The 26,460-nt window shown below is 38.6% G+C and overlaps 1 protein-coding gene across 1 annotated transcript in view; it reads right to left on the reverse strand.

The window, feature by feature from the left end:
* Positions 1–4,444: 4,444 nt before the first annotated feature.
* SUSD5 (sushi domain containing 5) overlaps positions 4,445–26,460 on the reverse strand; it is a 48,838-nt gene continuing 26,822 nt past the window's right edge. Inside the window, exons 4-5 of the mRNA XM_040546885.1 lie at positions 19,335–19,523; positions 4,445–9,225 (exon numbers count right to left, since the gene is read on the reverse strand). Coding sequence (XP_040402819.1) covers positions 7,943–9,225; positions 19,335–19,523 — 1,472 coding nt within the window. The 3' untranslated portion in view covers positions 4,445–7,942. The remainder of the gene's footprint in view (positions 9,226–19,334; positions 19,524–26,460) is intronic.

The raw sequence follows: 26,460 nt of genomic DNA on the forward strand, positions 1-26,460 counted from the left end.
CATAGCGTGTATGCTACTGAGCATATACAGGGAGCAAGAAGGGTAATCCACAGGTTAAAGTGTCCTCTAGACTGTGACAGCAATTATAGAATCAGAATGGTTTGGGTTGGAAGGGACCTTAAAGATCACCCAGTTACAACCCCCCTGCCATGGGCAGGGACACCTCCCACCAGATTAGGTTGCCCAAAGCCCCCTTCAGCCTGGCTTTGAACACTTCCAGGGCTGGGGCATGCACAATCTCTCTAGGTAACATGGTCCAGTGCCTTAACACCCTAATAGTAATAAATTTCTTCCTAATACCTGATCTCAATCTTTCCTCTTCTAGTTAAAATCCATTACGCTTTGTTGTGTCACTACACTCCCTGACAAAGAGTCCCTGATCAGCTTTCTTGTGGTTCCCCTTTAGGTACTGGAAGGCTGCTATAAGGTCTCCCAAGAGCCTTTTCTCCGGACTGAACAATGTATATTTTATCGCTATAGAGAGCGATGAGGTCGCCCCTGAGCCTCCTCTTCTCCAGGCTGAACAATCCCAGCTCCCTCAGCCGCTCCTCGTAAGACTTGTTCTCCAGACCCCACACCAGCTTCGTCGCCCTTCTCTGGACTCTCTCGAGCACCTGTAGCTTCATCTTTGCTACCCTAGCTTTTGAATCCGGGAATCCTGACATTAGAGGACTTGGAGCTGGTCAGGGAAAGAAGTATCCATCTAAATTGCCTTTGTTTTATAACATTTTTAGTTAGCTTTTTTCTTATCATTTACCAAACTGACTCAGGAGCTCTGCCAAGCACAGACTTTTCTGACTGTTCTTGCAGTGCCCTAACTCTTGCATGCTGTCTGTAGATACTATGGCGCAAAACCAGGGTACTGTAAAGACCTTCAGGACAGGTACTTCAAGTTCCCAGGCCTGAGGTTTTCCAGAACTATGCACCTTGTGCGTAGTAGCATGTATGCAGAAAGCTTCTAAATAGATTTTGCCTGTTTGTGAAGCAAGTAGAATATATGACAGTAATTATGAGACAACACAAAGTCAGTTTCCAGAATCTCTTTGCTTTTCCATGCGAAATTATTTCTTTCCAGTTAAATAACTCCATTCCCTTCTCCAACACTGAGGGTAACAGTTTCACTTTTCGTGTTTTTTTTTAATCACCATATGTGGTAAATTATTGTAATACTTTCATTCTACCAGTAAAATACTGGGCACTAAAGTTAACCTGTTTAGAGATTCATTTGACTTCAATGGGTTACACTGGGGATACGTTTAGCACCTATGAACCCTCCTTTTTTTTTTTTTAATCAAACAGTTATTTAACCATTGCAAGTCCCTCAGGTGTTATCAATTTTCTCATGAGCTTGTGATTCTGTCTTTAGGGATTCCTTAGCTGATCTCTTTTCATGTTCAGTCATTTCCTCAGCTCTCAAGCTTACAGCTGAAATCCCTTGCCATTGTGCATTCTCGGGTGGGGAGTTCATGATTTACTAAGATGTCCATTAGGCAATGATTTATTTTTCTTAAGTCTACATTAAATCTGACGTGCTTTACCATTCCGTTTAACTTGAGTAGGCAACTGATATTCTTGTGGCCTTCTAACATGGCACTGTGATCCCTTTTTCATTTTGATCAAGTGTCTGTAGATTTTTTCTGGCTTTCTTAATTTCCACTCCATATGGTCCCAAGCCAGTTCAATCTTAATTAGTACAAGTAGTTCTCAAACCCTTGTTCTTTTCTAATGAGAAATAGCTCCTCTTCCAGTTCTTCAGTATTTATTGTGGCTTTTTTCAGCATTCTCAGGTTCTTTTAACTGATTTTCCTTTTGCTGCTGCTATTGTTAAATGCCAACATTTACATGTGACTGAAATAAATTAGTGTCTTTTCTTCCACTTCTCTGATCCTGTCAGCTCTTCTTGGGAGGCTGCGGAAACATGGTTCTTGCCTCCATTCTGCACCCCAAATTCTCACGATCGTGAGTTGCCTACCTCAGATATTACCAGCTTCTGCATATCTGGATAGGATATTTACATTTAGCTCCATTTATTTTTTTTGACAAGGTCTACAGCATGACGCTGGTGCTCAGGGAAGCATCATTCTTTTGAAGCCATTGTGTTTGTGTGACTGGACACAGCATTGGTACCGCGTGTCTGCTGGCCCTGGAGATGAAGCTCCTATCAACCTCCTTGGTAGTATTGCTTGTTGGGGAGTCGAACAATTACTCCTCTTAATAATTGCTCACAATTCTAATAACAAAGTTGGCTATTTCTGTAGCTGCTGTTGGCATCTGATGCTCCGTTGCTGCCCACAATCAAGTCCCTAATAATCCTGCCATATACTGAGCATGTAATTCAGTCAACAGCCGTAGATTAAAGGTGGATGAAGTTCGACTTCTGGCAGATGGCTAACACAAGGGCCTGTATGTAATCCTTTACGCGATCTTCTGCTGGATGGGGGTCCTGCGTGATGTGGTATTTCTTGAAAACTTAAGATTAAACTGAGTCACAAATGCCGTAGTGCACTCAAGTGGATATGGATACCTGGTTATGTGAAGGATAAGACTGCTGGCTGTCAGGACAATTTTTGTTTGTAAGTACCAAAGTCAAGGCAAAAGAAAAGAATTGCAGGTTGGAAATCAATGTATCTGACAGACTGTGCTAGTATGTAATCTTTTTCACATTAATACCTGCTTTTACTGATAGTAATTATTCATGTGTTAGTGGGTTCTTAATAATTCATCCTCATAAATATCAATATTCATTAAAAAAGAAAGAAGGGAGTAGTAATTCTACTCAAAGTATGGTTTGATTCAGTTTTGAGAAAACAGTATCTCAGACTCCATACTTGCTGTGTCTCGGTGATTCCCATATCCTATACAGTCAACATCAGATAGTAAATACTTTTAGAATGATCAGTTTTGGTGAATTCAATAGGAATTTAAACATTGTGCTGGGCTTTTTCATTCACAGTAATGATTCTGCAATCAGAACTTCATTAATTCTGTTGACAATACATGAGCCAAAAGAGAATTCAAATTGCTCCATTTTCCAGAGCTTTACTGCTTTGGAATGCTAAAATATAAATTTAAAAGTTACTCGGATGCTGTTCTCAATTCAAGTGGAAAGCCCATCCCATCTGACCAAGGACGTGCCGTTTTTTCACATTTGCCAGAATAAGTTCTAGATCAAATTAAAAGCTTGTTTCTAAAAGACAATCTATTCCTCTGAAAATCATATAGCATGTCTGGCTTTACAAGACCTTTTCTCAGTACATTGTTGCAATTAATACCCATCCTATTTTGCCACGTTTTTCACAGTTAATTACTGGTCCTTACCGATAGTGAAGGAAGACTTTGTAAATATTTCATTTTCTAAAGAGTCTTCATGAAAAAATGGTTTAAATAGCATGCAAATTTTACAGCTCTGAAAACGGAGTTGTGCTTAGTCAAAGATTTGTTGGATTATAAAAGTACAAGTGTTTATTATGGCTGGTACTGAGAATAAACAGTTGCCTGCATATGCCAGCTACTATGGAAATATGTTTTTAAGTTCTAATGTGAGCTGTAAACCAAAGATACTTCAGTTAAAAAAATTCAATACTTAAACTGTGGGGAGAAGTAGTTGGAGCCAGAGAAAACATTCCCATTTAATAATGTTTGAACATAGAGCTGTGATGCAGTTTGTAGCAAGGCAGTGAGAAAAACCCACAACTAATCCTTCATTGCAGCTGTCTGAGCTTTTGGTTGTCTGCCATACTTTCAACAGCGACTTCTTTTTTCTGGTGACTCAAGACTTGAATGACCTAGTGTGGAGAGTTTAAGCTATATACAAAAAAGAAGTTAAGTAAGAAATAGCCAAAGTAAGTTGGGTTGCACACCCCAGCAAACCAACGTTTTGTATCTTAAGTCCTCTTCAGTGCCTAGAAAAAATATATTAAAATAAATAGATACCTATTTATTTATTTTTGGCAAGGAAATATTCAGTGGTTTAGACACCCATCTCTTCTCCCTCCCCTCTTCTCTCTCCTTAGAGTACTGATGATATATGGAAACTGAATTCTGTAGAGAGTTCTGAATTTGTTAAGTTTATAAATGCTAACCCTTTTTTTTTTTTTGGTAGAAAAAAACTTTCTAAGTTTTCTTTTAGTATTTTTAACTTTTTTCCCTTTGATGTAGCTTTTAGGCAGGCCTTTTAAGCAGCAAAAAGTAATGAATATGTCTTTTTACTGATTAGTTCTTTTGCAAAGTCATTGAAATTTCTTACTTTCAAATGGAAATATGGGGGTCAGAGCTGTAACTTCATGTGACTAACTTTACAGAAGAAAAATTGGGGCTTTCTACCTTTGTCTCATTCTCACTATAACTTATCTTAAATTGATATATTTATTTAATTTATTTTTAATATATATATTATATATATATATTATATATATTATATATATATTATATATATATAATTTATATATTTCTTCCTGAACTGGTGGTAACCCTGTAGTTTAACAAGTCTTACAACTATTGAATAATTTCTTGCTATAACTAATTTTTAAAATTGTCATTCATGGCTACCTATTATGATCTTTCACAGGTAGTATTATGTTAGCGCTACAAATTACTGGATATATTAAAAAAATAATTATTTTCACTGAAGAAAAAAAAAATCAATCTATGCTGGCTTCAATGCTTGCAACAACAGATCCTCAACACAATAAAATTTAAGGTACAGTATGCAATAAACCAGTACAGTGCAATAAACTGTATATTATCCCCTATCTAGGAAATACAAGGATAACCATGGAAATAAAGAAGGGGATTTCAGGCTGAGAACTTACCAAACACATAAGATCTGTGATTCTAATGTTTCTGTATAAGGGGGAGCAAACACCTTTTTTTTCCAAGGTCTGGAACCCCAAACAACCACCAAGAGAAAGGCTGGCTACCATGAAGACTCTCAGTAGCTTTAACATGACTCGTCACAGCATCACTTCTCATCCTGCCTGGTAGCAAATTCATACAGGATGGTGCAAGATGCAGCAGGAGATGATCTCCTGGCCCAGCTAATAGGTAATTGTGGACAAAGGAAAAGAGAGGAGAGGTAGAATATCATAGTCTTGGTGCTGGTGAGTTAACTCTGGCCATCCTGCTCTATGTGGCTTTCCTAAAAGAGTATAATACATGATTTTCATCACAGGACAACATCTCTTAATGAATAGATATCATCACAAAATCATGCCTGATATTTCCACCTTTACTTCTTCCTTTCCTAACTTCAACCCACATCCGTCACTTCTAGCTCTTACTGCCTGTACTGAGCAATTCATCCCTGTATTTTGGCCTTATCATCTTCAGATTTTGTACTTACTGTGCTGTATTGGTTGTTCTCCATCCCTACTGTCTTTGACCAGCCAAGTTTCACACATGAGAGGAGGTCTAAGTCCAATATATCATTCATGGACTGTTTATCCCTCTTTTTTTTTTTTTCTTCTCTTTTTTTTTTTCCCCAAACTCCATGAATCATTCTAGTAAAATAAAAACCGTGAGTACATGCAGATGCTGCTGCATGGGGGTGGATGCTCTTCTGAGCAGAAATGCAATAGGAACCTAAGCTGAACACTTTTCAGCTAATTTTTTAATATCAAAGTGTCTTCTACAAGAATTATCCAAGTGCCAGACTTGTCTTTTTTTCCATAAATATGTAGGTAGACTGGATGATTTGCACAAGAACACACACAACTGCTTCCTTTCGCTTTTCTTTAACTTGATTTTTATTTAAATACCTCCAAAGCATTGTGTTAATGTACATTTTCTTCTGGTTCATGAATAACAAGTATTTCTGTCTCTCAAATAAGATCCCTGTACAGTTTGTGTTTGTAATTATATTCTGAGTCTCATTTTTACAGTTCAGTTCCTGAGACAAACAGTAAAGACTTTTCATTCTGGATAATACTTCACAGAACTGTAACACACATTTGTACCTTTCAGTTAAACAATATTTTAATGGATGTTCCTGTGTTCATTTTCAGCATATTTCCATAAGATTAAACACAGTATATTTTAGTTGAGTTAACAGTGTCCATAAAGTTCCTTAGTGCTAAATCCATTGCTTTTTTAAAAACTGCTGCATAAAAAAAATAGTTTACAACAGAAAATCTAGGTTATTTCATATTTTAGAATGCATTAAAAGCATAAAGTCATGCATATGTCAGAGAACACAGTATTTACAAATCTGTACAGTTTCTGTTGTTCTTTGATTATTGTGGCTTTTGCCAGGCAATTAGATTCAACTCTTAACACACTGAGGACAAATTCTCCAAGATATTGTATATCTGTCATTTAAAAAATCTTTGTTTTCCTTACCAGCATTGGGATTGATTGATGGATGCATGCATTGATGCATGACGGGCCAAATTCTGCACTCCATTTCATAAAGTTAACTAACTTCCATGGAGTTAGAGGTGATTGCTACTGTGACTCAAGGCAGATCATGAAATTGGGTGGACTCCACCGAGTCACCTTTTATTAGTATTTTGATGTGTTAAGTGCTCGAGCATTTTGGCTAAGGTTGTACAACATAGTGGCAGATGAATTCATTTCTGACCTGCAGATTATTCAGAGCTGTCAGTCTTTCTCCTTTTCATTCAGAAAGTTAAGGAAGAATATTTCATACTAATCACACCAGAACTGTTTGAAGGGATTCCAGAAAACATCTTCCTCCATCTTCCTCTCTATCCATAGTTATTTTCAAAACTGTTTGACATGGAACATGCTGTTGGAAAAGCCTCTATGTTTTTATGCAAACACCCAGTATAAAAGTCAACTTTTTGCATTTTGTCAAGTGGATGCAATTTCTCTCTTTCCTAAGTTCACTTTACCTTTAAGACTACAAAAAGCAGCATTCAAAACAGTTGCCCATCTCCCATCACCGATCTTTGCCCACCCCAGACACCTCTTCAGCTGACGAAAGAGCAGAATGGTGAAAATCAGTCATTCCACAGAACTCATATGGCAGAAATGTTACATGTAGCTTCAGTTGCCAGAGGTACTACTGGCTGTGAATTAAAACTCAAAATCTTGGTCAGTAGCTATCATTCAGAAAAGCGAATGGCTTCAGGTTAGGTTCCCCTGCAAAGTACTTCATCACTGTCTGCTCTGTAATATGAGGCTATTCATCATAACACCTGAAATCAAAAGTGCTCTGACTCCTCTCCTGCTGACATTAAAGGAAGTATGGCCTTTGCAGTATTCTCTGAATTCCAGGGAGGCATCATCATTTCTATAAAAAGTTAGTATAAGAATGGCACTTCTTCACTAAGGCAAAAAGAACACCTTTCATAAAAATATCATAACGATCCAACACTTTTGGCTTGTTAAATTCATTACACTGAAGAAAAGTACCTTAGTAATCATTGCAATACTATCCATTAAAGTATGGTAGCAAATAGTTCTTCTTTTAAAGACATGTCAAGCAATAATTCGTTACAGTGGTTTATCCTGACAAACTTGGTCAGGTTCTCAAAAAGGAACAAACAGCAAATGTGTGGTTGCTCCAAAAACATCCTTCTCCCCTCCTTTCCTCCTTCTTTCCCCGTTCCACTGAGAATAGTCCAAGAAGGCATGACCAGCCCTGCCATTAGATTATAACCAGGTAACACAAAAATTAATCAATTAATAGGAGCAAAATGTAAAAGAGGAACTAATTGTAGATGCACTAGCAAGCAAACTGTGCCCTGCTGTCTCCCAAAGACTCTTGTGATAAAAACATACAGATTATTTAGCTCTGAAAGGTCAGATATGCTAAACTGCGATTTCAATCAGATGAAATCTTTTCTGTCTTCTATGTTCTTTTAGCTTTTTTTTTCTGCTTTCTGCACTGCTGAATTTTAGTATCCAAGAGTCATGTGATCCTTCTAGTATCAATATGTTTTTCTTCTGATATCAAGCATCTCTCCCCAAAGACCCCTGGTTAGACTTTCTGCATTTCAATGTGTTGGTGGTGGTAGTGGTGGTAGCAGTGATGCCTGGGTTGACACCTTCCATTTAGTTTATAGACAGAATTTTTCTGCTGCTGTTTTTTGAAAAAACATACAGCCAGTACAGCTGCAACCAGTAATAAGCACAGAAGAATCACAATTACCACTATGATAGGACCTTTACTTGACTTGGGGCAATCCTCTCCCTCACAAGGTTCAGAAGTGGGGACAGGGTTTTCTCCAAGGCCCTGTGTGAGATTTTCTTGCTCAGCTAATTCCTGGGGTGATGTGTCAGTAATGATATTTGGAGCTGGTGCCGTGGTTGCTACTTGCATTGGGTAGGCTGTTGTTCCTTTTGCTTCTTCATAGGTAGTGTGATCAAACGGGCTGACTATCATAGAGGTTTCTGACATGGATGTTTTTAGGCTGCTTATGTCCAACAGCATCGTTGTACTGGGCTCCTGAGTCACAGTTTCCAGAGATGTAGTTGGGTGGTCCCATGCGGCATCATCATAACCTCTGCTCACATTTAAGTCCTCCAGACCGCCCACTGATGTAGGTGGTACCGGTGTCTCTTTGGCCCCTTCATCATCTATCCTCGTTGTTGCTGCCACAATTTGTGTTAAACCTTTCTCTGGAACTGGGCTACCATTGTCCAATTTTCTAACTTCAACATGATTTGGTTGGTCAGTTGTGAGGACAATGTCTTCTTCTGTTCCCATCGATCCATCAACTTTATCCCCCTCCTCTTCATCATCCTCTACCACTTGTTGTGTTACAGGATAGCCATCTAACCAAGACTCATCAGTAATGGCAACTCTATCTATCTCTGCCTTTGTATCATTAGTTGTGAGAATGGGTCCAATGGGGAAGTCCTCACTGTCATAAAACATTTTGGTACCAGGTTCATCATAGACTGTCTTCACTCCAATATGGTTATCACCCTCAGAAAACTGTACTTTAGTAGAATCATCTGTCTCTTTCTCTGATTCAGGCTCACTGAAAGCCTCTGATGGAAACCAAAACAAATTTTTTTGGCTTAGGAGTGAAACAGGGGATTCAGTTGGTACCCTGCTTCCTTTTTCAGAAGTATCTGTGTCATGAGTAACCCCTCTGGTACTTACAGTTCTTCTTTCCTCTGGATTCTTACTGAAGGAAGGCTGTTCTTGTTCCTGCTCAATTTCCTCTTTGCCATTGGCATGTTCATTCTCAACAATTGGTATTGATCTGTCATCAGGAAAATTATCTTCATAGTCAATGTGTGCCTCAGTTTCATCTAGAAAAGTTAAAAAATAAAATAAAATCCAACATTTGATTTCTTCAGAAAAGTGCTGGAATCATTTGTTAAAACAGCTGTAAAGAAAGATGCAATGAGGTGTGATTTTTTAAACAGGATTTTTCATTCAGTGTTATTGTTTATTTGAAAAGGGAATTCTCCTCCATAAGCTTGATAGTCAATATCAACTTTTTAAAAATTATGACAGGTGTCAATGCTAACTGCTAACATCTTGTCTTTCCAGATTTAAAAATGTATATAAATAACTTAGTTAGAGGATTTAGTTAGAGGTTTCTTTCAGTTGCTTATTGTTTTCTCAAACATTTACTCTCCCTAACATGACTCTTTTCCAGACTTGAGGACAAATTTTCATCATTTTCAAGCAATAAATAGGTGTGGAGAGGAATGCATAGTAAAATGTAATCAATTAATAACTGAACTTTTTTTAAAGATAAAACCTTTTAAGTTTTACAGCAACTTCGTCTGTTTTCAGACAGAATGATTGTGCTTAGTACTCAGTGTTCACTTTTTCATCATTACAGTATTTTCCTGAAATGACCTTGGTGTTGCAGGGATAGGGCACTTGGGGCCAAGTGAGCAGAGTAATATTTCTCATTCCATTAGAGCTTTTCAGAACTGTCCAAGGAAGACCCCTTCACCAAAACTGACACTGCATTCTGCTTTTCTTCATCTGGAGAGAGAAAGAAAGCTTGAACCCCCGACTTCAAGGGTAGAAAACTCTGGCTCTAACACCTAGATATCAAGATAATACTGTCTGTTTCTCTTGGGTTTCCTATTTTAAGAAGCTGAATGTTACCAAAAGAGAGAGAGAGAGAAAGAAAGAATAAAAAAGGGAAAAAACAAAACAAAACATAACACAGAGTGCAACAGAGAGTTGGATTCATCACAAAGTTTGAGTTTGATTTAGAAATACTCCCCACGCCTTGCCAGACCTAACACTCTTAGCAAAATAGCCTTCAAATCAAAGCATGAAACTAAGTGTTTGAATTTGAATGAAATAATGCATTGTAACTTATATTTCTTCCACTCTTCTAAGCCTTAGCCCAATGAAAAATTTTCCAAGCTAGACCGGGTGGTTGATTTTCAGCTCACACCAGTTTTACTCCATAGAAAGTTGATGTAACTGCTGAGATTTATGCTGGCATTAAAAGTCCTAGAAAATAGTGCCTTGGGATATGGAAAATAAAGCAAACAGGTTCATGGTGAGAATTTTTCTTTTTCAGAGAGTGTTTAGTCTTTTATGAAGACGGCAAAGCAATAAACTGGGCATGACATGGGAAACAAGAAATTAATAGAAGCTGCATTACAAAACATTCATAAAGCCTTATCTTTTTTTGTCTTTTTACACTCAACCAACTTTGAATCACATTTTCATCTGGGGCCCACCTCAATTTCTGAATGAGTCACATTTTCCTTGGAGACTCCTTCCCAGACTTCTGGCAGAGCTATATTTGGTCTACTCTTAAGAAAGATTAGAAATATTGTCAAACCAGTCTGACCAAAAACCACTTAGCGGTGATACAGCTCACACCAGCTTACTTTTTGCCAGAACAGCTTAAGCCAGGTGCAAGAACAGAATGAGTATTAGCAAAAGGTATTTTTCTTGGAATAGCAGCTGGGACTGCCATAAAGTGAAGCAGTTATGCTGGGGAAACTGAGATGTATGACATAGCCTGGAGAGAGTTAATACCTAGTGAAAGTTACTGTGCTGGAGAACTGGATGTGCTCCGCAGATCCCCTCATCTCACATCAAGGACACATGGTGAAGTCTGCACAGGATACAGCAGGGCCAGCAATGGGTCTCTCTCCCTCCTGGTCCTGGTCTCCTCACCTGCTTGAATAATCCTCTAGATCTTCTTTGTCCTCTCCAAAGTAGGAAAAAAATCCCACATGTTTCAAAGACAATTTAACAGACTGGGAATCCTGCTATCAATGCGGAAAGCTTCCTGGTAGGAATATCACTTTTCTAATTTACCTCAAAATCCTTTTCCAACAGCATTTCAGACTTTAGCTAATGACTACCTCTGAATACCAAAGCATTTTAACAACATATTTACGAAGCTCTGTGTGGGTCATTGCTATATAACATTTATAATAGCCATCAAATGCTAGTCTCACCTTGTTCTGTTGTGTTGGTCTCAAGGAATTTTTCTATTTGGTGCTGTCTTTACACGGAAACATTGTCTTGGGCCACTTTATCCTCTTAGCATCCAGATCCCTTCTAGAAGTTGGTATCTGCCATGCCTGTTTTACTAAAATTCGGTGTCTCTCAGGACAGCTTATAGCTGTCTACTGGATATACCTGAACAGTAACATCTTAATGTGAGAACTCACCACTTACCAAGTGTGATGTTCATTGGTTTCATTTTTGAGATAAATCGTCACACCAGCCTGTCTTAACCTGTTTGTTTTCTGTACATTTTTGCCACTCATTTACTTTTCAGACTAAAGTAATTCAGCTGAGGAGGAAACATGGATTTTTACGTTATGGTGTTCTAGTGCATGCACGTACATCCATGAACAAAGGTTATATTCATGTGCTTGTGTTGTTTCCTCTGGAACTATTATTTGGCTATCAAAATGAATAGGCAGCTAGCATTCATCTGATTGACTGGTATGGACTATTGGTCAACAATTAACGACTGCAGTAATAGCTTTTTATATATTCAAAGCTCTGCCCCTTTAGTGCCTTTCCTGCAGTGTACTTTCTTTCCTTCAGAAGAAAGTCCTGTGGAGACACATCAGGAAAGAACATGTGCACCTAGAGGAAAACAGGTCCTCCGTCTATCAGAACACATTACGGGTTTGTTGAACCATCAATCAAGTCTCCCAAACCTGCTGTCTTTCGGGCTGATCCTGTATGTATAGAAGTGAATTGGTGCTTTCCTAATGCTCAGCTGAGGAAAGAAAAAGCCCATTATAGTCTAAAGAGAGCCTGAGATTGGAGTTCATTATGTACTGCTTGTCACTGCATGAGGGAGTCTTGTTCCTTTTGACAATCAGATTGTGGCCCAAGTTGTAAAGCTGCTATAATGTATTTTTATATGCAATCTCCTCTATTTGTATAGTTTATAGCAAAGACTATCAACATAACTAATGTTAGCTTATGGGGTGCCAGAATGAAAGCAACTATTGAGCTCTCTAACCATCAAAAGAAATACAGACCCCTTACTCTGAAGCTTTGGTTTATATGATCCTGAATCGACTTACACAATAATAACAATAGTCTATTCTTTCTTCTGGGCCTCAGACCTTCAACTGGGGCTTAGATTTAGTATTTACTGAGTTTGTTTTACCATGACAGTCTTTTAAATCAGCTGTGAGTGTGATTTTCCAGGAACAGATTGCACAACTTTTACACTTTTCTTTGCTCACCTCATCAGTGCTTTCTAGAGCTTTCCAGCTTTCTGAATTTCAGTCTCAGAACTGAAGAGCAACAACCATAGTAGATTCAGCTCAACCTCTTATGCAAATAGTTGTAACCTTTATTTGCATGCATTTTAAAAACAGCTAGCAACTGATTTACAAAAATGTTCGCGTCTTCCTTCCCAGCCAGGCAAGTCTGGTTTTAGGAAGAGCCAACATTGACATTAATTAGTCAGAGACTGAAATCTGTCTATATTTGGTCATTGTTATACCTTACCCCTCCTGTCCTCTGGCAGACTGAAGGATCAGTGAGTTTTGATTCACTGTCTGAGGGATTACAGAGGCTGAAATGAACATTTTCCAGCAACAGATGCTGAAATGGCATACTATCAAAGATGTGAAGCTCAATTAAAAGCTAAAAGCCTTTTAATTTAGCTTTGTCCTTTCTGGGAAGCATCCAGTTTCAAAGAGCTTTCATCTCCTTCAGCTTTCGATCCTAATGTGAAAACAGTGACCAAACATAGAGACAAGCAAAACCAAAGAGTTTTCCACACTCTAGGATCAGTTTATTTTTTCTTCTAGATAGCATACTGGCATCCTAGCTCTATTTTGAGTGTTGCTATTTTGGACAACCATGAAGTGCACTGCATATTTTATGGAAGTATTTTTGGAGTACAGGAAATTGAAACTTGATTCTATGTAGACCATCACCATAAATATTTTTACTGTTAAAAACATCTTTATATTCTAGGAATCTCAAAGTAGCTACAGCAAACATTATAAAGCTGGCATCTGTCTTTAAGGGTGGGAAGGAAAAGAGCTTTTACATGGATTTGCCTAAGATAAGTCAGGTTTGTAAACTATGGCATCTTGAAGAATTATCTATTTGATTTGGATCAGGCTTAGGCACATGAACACACTTCTGTCAAATCAACTAGAGCATTCTAGAAGATAGGATTCATGTTGCCTTTTGTCACTTGTAACAACTACAAGATGGAGGATGATTTTCAGTCTGGCTAACCTGCTAACATAAAAACATAACCCATCATAATTTTTTAAACTAATTTGACTTGGCAGAATTGGTTCATGCCAGATTGATATTTTGCATTAAACTAATACAACAGCAAAGTGACAGACCTGAAAAGAGAACCAAAGTTTGTCATAACAATTGGTTTGACGGGCCTTGAATGTATTTTTTGCTTATTTTACTTGACTGCCACAACTCTCCCTTTCCACTCTCAGAAAAAAAAAAAAAAAAAAGGAAGAAATAAAATGTAAATAAGATCAAAAGCCAGAGACATTTGGTTTTACCCTTTCCATTTAAAACAAACAAACAAACAAACAAACAAAAAGAATTAAATAATGGTGGTGGCTAGTCATGCTTATACACCACATGAATGTAAATTAAAACTACTCCTGAAGATTCCGAAAACAGTGTTTGAAGTAATGAGAGCAGTTGAATCAGGGGAAAAAAAATGGGGTCTGTAGACTAATCTTTCAGTGGTATTCAAAGTCCCATAAATCCTTGCCACTCTGAAATCAGAAGTATGTCCTTATTGCAGAAAAGCTAGACCAGCAGTGAATGTGCAAGGACAGCACCCAAGTGTTGATGCTGGAAAGGCTTCTTAGACATGCAGAAGATAGGACCTCTCCTGCCACAAGCTTATAGTTGAAAATCCCAAAGCAGACAAGGGAAAAAGGATAAGTGCCTTATGTTCTTCCTAGACAATTTTAGGGTAGAAACATGGCATGATTTCCCAGCCATCTAATCTGCCTTCGGTTTTAGGAAGCATACTCTTGAGGATGCTTATCTAGTTTAGTGCAATGTATCCCTGACTCCCACTGAAATGTCAGTATTAACACTTTGGATATTGAACCAATACTTCATTTCTTGGGAGAGGAAGGAAGGAAGGAAGGAAGAAAGAAAGAAGGAAAGAAAAAGAGAGAGAAAGAGAAAGAAAGAGAGAGAAAGAGGAATAGAGGGAGAGAAAGAGAGAAAGAAAGAAAGAGGAAGGAAGGAAGGAAGGAAGGAAGGAAGGAAGGAAGGAAGGAAGGAAGGAAGGAAGGAAGGAAGGAAGGAATGTCATACAGCAACTGTCAGTTTATTTTCTGTGCCTGCAGGACAGCCACTGCATGGCACATACTGTCTGCTTTCAGACCTTACTACAATGACAATCTTCAGGACATATTTTGTGAAACAAATATTTTCTCTCCACAGAAATAGAAAAAAATAATAAACTGCAAAAACATGTATTTCCCTGTTCTCTGCTTAAGGTTGCTTTGTTGGGTTGAATATCCCCATATTTTCAGCTAGAACACAGCATCTTTTCACAATGAGAATTTGCAGGAAACAGTAAATATACAGAAGACACTTTTTTTTTCTTTAAAAATATCTTGATTAAAAATTGCAGACCATTCCCTCACGCCTGTAATTTACAATAAAGTTATGTGTAATGTATTGTATTGTTAATTTTCAACACTATTTCTTGTATCCAGAATCCACTTAACCCCAAAATTAATTGTTTCAATTATGACCATAGCCAAATTTTGCCAAAATATTTTGGAGATAAGTGAGTATTGATGCATAATATATTTTTTTGTATTTAATTGATGGATTTTCTAACTGCACAGTTGTACATTTACATCCTGTGTGCCAGAATGGACCATTTCTATTCTGACTGGATGAAAACAGAGAGGAAAGATGATCATAAAGCTACTTCAATGCGCACCCATGTGCTGTATTTAGCCGCTGGTAAGGTGATAGGTCCTCAACTCTGAATCTGCTCTGAGTGTGCAACTGTGAATGCAGAGCAGGCCAAATGCTCTTAGACAAGCACAAGGAAAACCCAATTACTGATGCTTAGTCAGATATTCAGCTTGGAAAGCTGGGCAGCATGACGTGGCAGTTACTGGCTAGGACAGCAACACATAGCTGAAACACATGCACATCTCAACGAGTTTTACGAAGCTGGATAATTACTATCAGTGTTTCACAGACAAGCTGGATAAGGTAGCAGAGAATATCACAGTGACTTGCCCATGGTCTCAGGGTCATCACACAAGATTTAGGAGCAGGCCTGGTTTCTTTTAATGCTCTGATGGGTGTTTTCTCCCCGTGATCCTGTTGCATTTGTGTAAAAGCGTCGGAACGACCTCCCATTTCCAGCTGCTCACCCAGAGCAGATTTGGCACCAGAGAACCATATCATCTTACTGGCCTCTAAACGTAACTCTTAGATGTTCATCGTAGTGGCTTTACAATCATCTTTCCTCTGTTGTCAGCCGGTGAGAACAAAAACGGTCCCCTCTGCTAACAGGGACATAAATTGTGGATTAAGTCCCATTATTAGCCTTCACAACGGGGAAGTTACTCTTTTGCCTTCAAGCACTTAAAAATGGTTGTGTATGCCGTCTCCTGGAGCACTTAACTAATAATTATTCTCTTCTCTGCTATGGCCCCCAAATATCTGTCAACTTAAATCAGGCTTCTTTTAATTAAATTCTTTTTCTTCTTCTTTGATAAATTCTTACTTTTATTTATTTATTTATTTTTAATAATGAACCCTATCATCAATAAAACACATTTCAGTCTTCTTGTAAAGCTTCCTTTCTTAAAGAATTGTGATCAGGAGGGTTGAATAAATAATTAATGATTCACAGAACACATATAGTGTTTTCTACCCCGGGTCCTTAAAGTGTTTTAAAAGCATTAATCAAAGGCAGCTCCTCAGCATGAAATCTACATTTAAATAATTTTAAAAATCATAATCCACAATGTTACATCTGCTCCCAAGTTCCAGTGTTGATGTTTGTGATTTTACAGCCACATTTTCCTATTTCTTTTAAAAATATTTTTCTCTCCCCTGCAGCTATGTGAAAGGCTGAGGCAAAACAGGGGAAATAGACTATTTATCCAGGGAAAACAGTGAAACACACACAAATGGCCTGACTCTTTCCTGTTTTTACTCTGGTGTAATACAGTTTTATTTCTACATGTGATGAAATTGGCATTTTCACAGCGAAGGAAAAAGAAGTGTCAGCTTGGTGCAGACTGTGGGAGATTCAGGCCCACTGGGTTATCAGATGTAGATTTTCTTTTTCCCTTCTTTTCCTCTATATTCCCCCAACACCCTATCCAGTATTTCACTTAATCATCTGAATTGCTCTTTGCAATAACTGTTCTGGAAGCTGAAATCATTCAGGAAGACATCAGAAATGGTTTTGGTATCTCTACACCATTTGGTTGGTTTTGAATATCTGGTTCCCTGGTGCACAGACATGACTCATTGCTACTATGAGCTACCTTTCCTCCTGATTATCCACCACCTGGTGGTATATATTCTTGAGTAAAAATAACTCCTTGCAAGACCCTAGGCATTAAGAAATGTATAGGTGCTAAAATGGATGTGCTGACTCTATCCCATTTAGATTGCTTCACTCCAATCCAATTTCCAAGGAGCATGTACTTTCTGCTTGCTCAGTTGTTCAACAGCTGCCAATTCCTTTGTTTAAAATGGGTCTGTTTGACCACAAATATCATCTTAAAGATGTGATACTCTCTCCGAAAAACAGTCTGTAAGATTATCTGACTACTATTCTTAAATATTGGAGAAATTCTGAACTTTATGCACGGAGAGGAGTAATGTGAGAAACAGAATGAGTAGGCAGAACCCTGATTGCATCTAAATCTGAATTCATAGTACTATTTAGTTTATCTCTAAAGAAGGGGAAACTTCAAAAGTTTGTTGTAGAACCTAACACATATAAGGTAGATCTCTTTTTTTTGTATGTTTAAGTTAAAGAAATTCTGTTTTTATAATTTCCCAGAGCTTTTTAGCAGTGTTTTTGTTTTGTTTTGTTTTGTTTTTATAAAAGTCCCATTCCTTGAGTAAGAATTTGGTAAGATTTGGTAAGAAAATCCACTTTCATTCATTTTAAAGAGGTAAATATCTGAGTGGCTACTGTTGTGCTTGCAGAAGAAAATCCTGAAAGTGTGGTACATCTTAAAAATTCTATGCATTTTAATAAGGCAAGTTAAAAAAATATATATTTTTTTTAACTTTTCCACCTCACTGCCTAAATGTAACCCAAGGTGTATGTCTGTACGTTACTATCACTCTCCAACAGCCCTCTTCTGTGGTACAGTCAGCTCTATTAATATGTTTTTAATTTCCCTAACCTAGTTAAATGAAGTGGCCTTTATCACACATATAAAGCTAGAAGTTCAGGAGTGCTCTAGCATGTAGTAGGAAAGGGCTAGTTAAACCTAAGTTCAGACACACTGGCTCCTCACAAGCCCTTGGACAAAGTGTGGGATTTAAAAGATGGATAACCATTGTATTACCCATTTGCATCCCAAATAAAAATTCAAGAACACCTGAAGGACAGTCATCCCAATTCAACCTAGCAATGAAATGGCGCAAAAGTGAAACTTTGAAAAACTCAATATGAGGGGTGCACTACCAGCAGTTTTTAATATGCTAGCAGATGTACTTTTCACAGACCAAGTTTTCCTGTCAGCATGTCCCACTGCAGCTGGAGCTATAGGCACCCAGCCACCCTCACCTTGGTCCAGAAGCCCAAACAGCCTGCACTGGAGGCTTGGATGCTTCCAGCCACCTCATGGCATGAGCTGCAAATACAAAGAAGCAGGGGGATTTTGCATATGGATCTGCTGTGCCCTTGAAGGGTATTGGCCCCTGTCTCTGTGGGGTGTTTTCTCTTTTCCATAGGGGACAGCAGCATGCAGCATCATGTAAAAATATAAGGCTGGTGACCAAATGATAAAGCCACAGACAGCCTCAGCATGATTACTGCAAGGAAAGATGTTATTTGTGTGTAGGCCATGCTTAGTGTCTTCCTACAAAAAGATACTGGCTTGTCTCTATATTTGCTTTAGGTTTCCAAGGGCAAGAATAAACACTGAGTTTTCATTTCAGTAGCCTGGTCTGTAGCAACTCTGTGGCTTCATGTGAAAATAAACAGAGCGGAGGACTTAGAAAACCTACATTGTACACTCTATCTGGTAAACAATGTCTTTGGCTCACTGACACTGCCTGGGCATGACTTTTAAACTACTCTGAAAGAAATACCTTTGATATTTGTTGTAACATCAGTAGTAATCCCTTTTCTTGAGTAAACAAAGCAAGTGCATTGAAAAGTTACAAACTTCATTCAGGATCAGAATGAACACATACAAGATCAAAAACAACTGATTTGCAGGAAGGAGCTGATTCTGATATTAAATCCCCGGATGAAGGATCTTTCCAAAGCATTATTTTCAGTAACTGAAAATAATGTTTAGTACTAAAGAAAAGGTGTGTTGTGGGAAAGATAAGGGAGATGGTGGTGTAGAAGGTAAGTGCTGAACGATAACCTTGGGAAAAAACTTGCAGTGAATCCCTGAAATGGGTTCAGCAGATACGGCAAAGATAAACATGGCAGAAAACATTTCTTTTTTATTTTAAATAGCTCCTGCTACCCAAATAGGAACTTTCTGCATATCCAAGTATGAGTAAGTTGTCATCTGCTATGGTTTATCACGATGTCTATGAACAGCATTCTGAAAGACCCATTGGGCCAGCAAGACTTGGATGTTATGGTCACCAAGACCTTCACTGGGACAATAGACCCAGGAGACATCCCATGTAGCCTGAAACCACCTTGGCTGGGCTGATGGGAGGCCGTGACCAGCTGGAGGGGTGCTCCACGTGCCAGGCTTACCTTTGACACAGGCCTGAACCTGCCCATACCACTCCCCGCAAGTGTCGCAGAGCAGCGTGAATGCCGCCTCCTTGTTGCCCATGACGTACCCCTGAGCACAAACATACAGCAGCTCATCCCCCATTTCGAAGCCAGTATGGCCGTGCAGGATGGTGTGAGGGAAGGACGGCGGGTCCCCACATGGCTTGTCTGAAAGGATAAAAGAAGCGAGATTGTAGAGACCTCTCAGTGGTCTTTAAATACAGTGCTAACAGGAGGGCTAAAATAACCCTGAGCACAAACCTACAGAAACAAATACATCTCTTCTGATTCACATTCTTACGCTCCTTCATAACTATTTTCAGTTGTAATTGGGAAGGTATATACTGGGCTATGATTGTGATGTGATAACTGTGATATTACTGGTGCATAAAGTTACTGATGTGCAACACTAATACATCTAGAGGGGCCTAGTTTCCTATCAGTCAGAACAGGTCAGGCTATAGCTGTCTTCTCTGTCTGTTTCCACAGAGGATAATAAAGGCTTGGGTAGGCTGGGACTGGAAAGCAAATGCTTGGACAATTTTTTTTTTTTCTTAACAGCAGAAAAGGTTGTGTAATTGTTCAAGACTGGTGCTTTAGTAACTACTAGATGGAGAAATGACCCAGTCCAAGTTCACAGAAAGGAAATGCTGAGATGGACACAACTTCTAGTCTTCCTCAAAATCAAAATTTTCTTCTCAAATACTCACAATCCCCCATAAGAGACACCTAACATACAATAAATGGTTTATAAATGGTTACTTGTGCTCTTCAACTTAACAAAATCCAGGGGTAACATAGCTTTGCTTTCTGTGAGCTAAATTTATCAGACAAGAAATCTGAAAAGGTGTTGTTTGATAATATTTCTGCTAACGGCACCAAGAACCAGGAAGTAAAAATTACAGTACGCAATATCAAAACTGATTTTCATTTTTTTGTTCTGCATCAGAGAAGCACAGATAGAAACCATCAAGCCTCTGTCAATACTAGTGTAAACTGAAGTTTTAACTTTCACTTTCAGGTTTGAACAGTCTTGGCTATTGTCAACAATGTGAGTTGAAGTCTTCTAGAGAACTGATAGGCACTGCAGTTTCTCTTCTCTCAAAGGTCTTCCCTGAAGAGCGGTTTGGCATGACCCCTTGTTCTCAATATTTGTTACCATCTTTTTTATAGTAGACATCTCTTGGTTACAGGAAAACAACCAACCAACCAACCAAAAAAACCTGCCACCAACAATTCCACAGTGCAAGAACATGGTCTTACCAAGAAACTCAATAAAGTGTGCAGCGTTAGTAAAAATAAACTCTTCTATATTCTTTTTCAAATATGCTTTTTTTTCCCCCAATGGTTCTAGAACACTTATTGACTGTAGAAGAAAAAACAAGTATTCCACTTGCCAAAATAACTGAAGAATCAAAACATGCTTTGTCCCGATGCAGAACAACCAAAAATAAAAAGGCTAATAGGTAGCAGCTCAGGAGTCCAGGATATGGGAAACTCAGGGTCAGGTCTGTGTTCCAGTATCGATCTCTCCTGTTGAAATAGTTTGTCTGGGTACAAAAACCTAATGACTTAGTTGGCTAAGGAAAGGTTATGTTCATTGAAAAGCCTTTTTTTTTGGAAGCTGAAAAAATGACCTCCAAGTCTATAGGAGTCTTAAACTATGCTCCTAAAAAGCATAAACATTTTCAGAGAGCACCCCTGCTACTTTGCTCAAGCTTACTTTTAGGACAGCATCTACACAAGAACAACTTTTCCATAGACACCATTTCAGATCCAGGGTTTTGAATGGGCAATAGTTTTGATGGAAAAGAGGCTTTTTTCAATCTAATTTCTGCAAAAGTTCAGGCTTGCTAGGGATCAAGTCCCTCCAGTCCCATAGATATCCTGCATAGATATCTTGCCTGATAAGTTCCAGAGTTCCCATCACCTACACACTTCTGATCCAGGCATGGGTAAATACATGTTTATGTAGAAATATGACCTGTTTATGTTGACTGTTATTTACCTCATAATGAAATGAACATTGTGTGATAAATATCCACGCTCTGTGAAAGTTCTTTTGGTCAGGATTTAAAAAATTATCCGATGGCTAACCACTTCTTAACCAGGTATGCTGAAAAACATCTGCCACTAATTTAAGGGACACACTACTGAAGTCAAAGCTTTGAAGTCTATTCTCCATACTGTACACATACATATACTGTCTAGCACCTTCAAAAGTTAGTGGGAGTAATGCATACATACATGGACAGAAAAAACAAGCTCTTGAGGCTACACAAAGCTCAGTTTATGTACAGTCTTATGTAGGTTTGGCATCTGAGGAAGTAAGGAGTAGTTAGCAGCTAATGCGTTTCCTGTGAACTGGTAGGATGAATAAAACTTGATGTGGATGAAAGGAATAAAAAATACTTTATTGCCTCATAGGAAGGCTACATACCCCTGCATTTCATGTACTTTATTTATGCAATCACTTTCATCAGAACAAGTGGGAGCTGTGTGTCTGCTCTGAGGGAAGAATTGGTCCCAAGGTTGTATAGAACAATTATATGTCAGAGAGTATTAATATCTACAAAGCCTTGCTTTATAGTATGTTGGCCAAAGGAAGCAGAAAAATAATGCTTACATTGATTAAATATATTTACATTATGGCAAACACTTTCAAAAAGCACACTATAATCTTCCAGGAATGAAAGCAAGCTGAAGGGAGCTTTACCGTAAAATTTGGCAACAGATGTGATAACAGAATAATGAGATCCTGAAGGAGAGATCTGGCTGTTGTGTATAAATGGAAAGAAAAAGAGAGATTTTAAAGACATTTCTGGACAAACATTGTATGTGGAACTTTTGAATCTCTCTTATGAGACTTAGTAATGTTGTGTCTTTTCTGCAGACCATACTGAGTGACAGAGTGGACAAGACTAAGAGACAGCCGATATCCTGCAGAGACATACTCCAGTTCCTGCATCCATTTTGCTATAGTCCTCTTTTGTGTAAGAAGTATGGAAATTTTCAGGGTTTCATTTTATGGATCTCAGTCCTGCTGCAATCTCAGTTGCTATGACAATTCCTTCTCAGCGTTTTATCAAGCCTGCTCTTTCTGGTACACGCACAGAAGTGATACTGGCTTAGCAGCTCATCAAACTGAGCCATTTCTGGGGACACACTTCAGTTTTTTGTTTGTAGTCTTTGTACCAGGAGGTGGCAAAACATGGATTTGTTTGGAAGGACAGCCTGTGCCCAATGTTGGCATTCGGGTGATTTTCTTGCTGGAATAGAGGAAGCAGATCTAGGCCACGAGGCGTGACAGAGGGTGTGTTGGCAGTAGCTTGTCATTTGGAGGAACAGCAGTGGTCTTTGACAAGGCATTGCATCTTCACACCTGGAAACTTCGAGTCCAGCTCTGAAAATCATGACCCTTGCTAAGTTTACCTCAGAGAGATCTGGTGTCCTAATATTAGCTGAAAGCAGAAGACTTGGCAGGTGACCTTCTGGGTAACATTTTATTAAGAACAGATGTTGCAAATCTGACCCACATATTGGCAGTGAGGTCAAACACTTAACAGGGCTCTATACATGGACAGTTGAGCTCTAGTAAGCAAGGATGGATTAGGTTATGCCTCAAGAAAGCACTGCACAGACATATGGAAACGTGCAAGTGCACAGAAGAGCCTCATGTCAGCAGAAATTTGGCATGGGTTGTCTTCTGGAGTGACAATCCCCACTGCAGGCATGGAAGAAGTCAATATACACGAGTGGAATTCAGGATAGAGGCAACCTCTGACAACTGAGCAGGAATAAATGGCACAGCAAGGATGTAAGTGTTTAGCACAGATATGTTAGCCAGGGCTAGTGGTGATTCTGGCTACAGACCTCTCAAGAGACTTAGAAACCGTCTTTTACAAGAGATTTAAGATGCCTCTTATTAATTGATTTAGCACATTCAGTCTTGATTGTCTTTTAGGAATTATAGCATCTCTGAAGAGTAAATTTAACACCAAACCATGTGTGGAAAGGAGTTTGTGACAGATGATTTCTGGAAAGAGTCAACACAAGTCACTTTAAGTAAACAACAACCCACCTCCCTAATCCAGAAGCAGTTTCTCAATTTAAGCTACATGCATCTCATCAGTTTGTAAAGGTTTTTAGAGACATTTTGATAAAATACTGTCTAGAGAAAGGACAGCCTACGATCAATGGAAAAAAACATCAACTCGAAATAGATGCAGACTTCAGGTTCCACACCACCTGGCAGAGCTGCAGATCTACTGAAATCTGATTATCTACAATGGCTACTTAAACAGTGTACCATGCTCTGAAAGCTGACATGAAACATCCTCTTTGATGTAAAATATCCCCTTTTACAACCATCCAATTCAGCAGAGTTTTTCCCGAGAGACCACTGAAATTTATAGGATGTCACCTTGTCATTAAGAAATTGGAAAACGCAACTCTTACTGCTCAACCCTGTGAAAGATGAGTGTGAATGTTTTCTTCTTCTGGATTGCAGAGACACTAAAGTGTATGGAATTTTTCTTTTTGGATAAAAATAATGAGTACAAATAAAGTACAAAAACCAAAACCCAAACATAGCCAATGCAAGTGCTGCTTGTAAGCTACTGATCTTAGGATGCCAATATCCTGTTCATCAGATAGGGTTGGTAAGAATAACTTCATTTATTAGTTTAAATGACATCACCAGATAGCTGGAAATTCACTGTCAGCTATATGCAAAGCTCTGGAAAAGAAAACTGTGGCAATAAAAAAAAGTGAAAAACTTCATATCCATAGCAAAACATGGCAAATAAAAAGAAATGGCTTAAATATAAAGCAAATAAAAAATTGACTGTTCTTTCAACATACATTTAATATATTTGATGTAAAGAATACATTCTTTTTTTTTTTTTTTCTTACTAGTGAAAAAGGCAAACTGAAAATGCACATAAGCCATCAACCTTTGACGGGTATCTGGAGCCAGCAGTCATGTTTATCAAAGTTTGATTTGCATTTTGCTGTATGCTACTGCAAGTTGCTGCCTGTTTAGTTTTCCTATGACGGCAGCAAATCAAAGCCTTAGAGAATAGAGGTCTTACTTGTTGCCTGTAAATATCAGCGGGTCACCAAAAGGAAGAACCAGTAAAACATAAAACTTGGGAGTGATTAACAAAGAGATCATTGTAAAAAAAAAAAAAAGAAAAAAAAAAAGAGAGAATCATGATGATTATATACATATGAAATTGAATGCTATGCTGTCCTAAAAAAAAAAATATCTGGTAGGAAAAAATTCCAACCTTGTGGTTTTATGTTGTTCTTTTTTTATTTATTTTATACTTAGAGGTGTTTTCCTATGAACTTTGATAGAGAACAAATACATGCTCTGTGGGCCAGATCTGACTTACATGCGACACTTCATTTTCTTAATAGGCAGAATCTAATATGTTTTTAGGTAACTTTTGGCACTTGAAGCTGAGAGAAACTTGCTTATCTCAGCAGATTCTGAACAGAGTTGTCTTCCTGGATCTAAAGACAGCATAAAACTTTTCTTTCTGAGAAACTGAGAAGACATACAATTTTTCTGTACTATGAAAACTGCAGCATTCATATACTCAGAGCATTCATAAAACATAACAGCTACATCTTTCACAGTAAAACATAACTCAGAGCATCAGAGGCTGCTGTGATTCTTTACTGTGTGCAGAACCAAATCCATTTCAGAAGCACATAAAAATTTGTATTTTCCTCTTGAGGGTAAAAAAAAAAAAGCCTGATCCTGTAAGCATCTGACCACTGTTGAGGCATGCTGGCATATATGCTTCAGCAATTTGACTGAACTCAATCTTAATTGAGAAAAGATTAATTGTAAATCAAGGCCTAAGAAGGGACTTTTGCAATGATTTGTGCTAGAAGTTCCATGGGGGGTTGAGATGCCCTTTGCAGAGCCCTAAGAACAGAGAATGGAGTTGTTAAGCATTACGGTCAGTGTAGTTTCTGAAAAAGAGAAGGCTGATGTGACATTCCCTCTGCCTGTCCTCAGCTTGCCAGCCTGTCTGAGCCTTCAGCTGACTCCAGACAGCTTGGACAAAGAGGGAGAGCTGTTGAGCTTCTGCTCATTTTAGACAGGTTTCAAAGAGGAAAGATCCAGCCATCTTTTCCATTAGGATGAGCACAGGTAGGACTCAGCTTTTATCTGTTCCCACAAGCATTGCTGGCCAGCCATCAGCACTGCATGCAGGTGGACAAACCAGGTCACTGACTATGGCTGAGGCTGTGATGGGAGGTTTGCTGCTATTTCTTACTGCATATCTGTTTCCTAAAACTGAAAGTGGCATCCTTCAAGTGCATGATCTTTCAACATTCAACTACTTTGCACTATCTTGTGTGCCACTGTGTGTTACACGCATGTGTGAAGGCTATTTCCTTTCCGGACTTTGATCTTTCCATACCAGCTATGGACCGGTCTCCTTGCTGCACAACTTCACTTAAGCCTTTTCCCTCAAACACTGACTGCATCCACAGCATTTTTGTATATTCAAAGAGGGAACCTTACTGTCATCTGGAAAAGCTTCCGTATTTAAAAACTATTTGATGAATATATTGGCTTGATCATCCCACTCTGTCATCAGGAAACTCCCTGCCTTGTACAAAACAACTTGTTCACAAGTGGTTTCTTTTTAGCAAATGATCTGATTTTTCCCCTGAGTTTAAACTGTGCAGTTTATTAAGTAGGACTTCTTTCCAAAAACATTGTCAAATTGTGCTCTTATCTTCACCAATGCCCCTTTACTGCCAGCAGCAAACAAATGCAAAATGCAAGCACTGTTCCTTCCCTGAGATACAGCCTCTATGCGTAAGGCCAGAAGCAGCAGGTGGAGAGGGCCAGGGGAGAGCACAGGGCACAATGGAACAATGGTGGTCACAGCAATGATTTCAGCCTGCCACAGCTGCCCAACCCTCCACAAGTTTTTTCTCCTTGGGGTAATGATGACAAAAGAGAGATTTAAAGGAAGACAATGAGATAGTTTTGCAGATGTTTACAGGGAGCTGCTCTTGTATGTGAGAAACAACATGGCAGTAAGCACAAAGGTGCTTGTGTGACAGCATTAAC

The sequence above is a fragment of the Cygnus olor genome, chromosome 2, assembly GCF_009769625.2.
Source record: "Cygnus olor isolate bCygOlo1 chromosome 2, bCygOlo1.pri.v2, whole genome shotgun sequence".
Classification (NCBI taxonomy): domain Eukaryota; kingdom Metazoa; phylum Chordata; class Aves; order Anseriformes; family Anatidae; genus Cygnus; species Cygnus olor.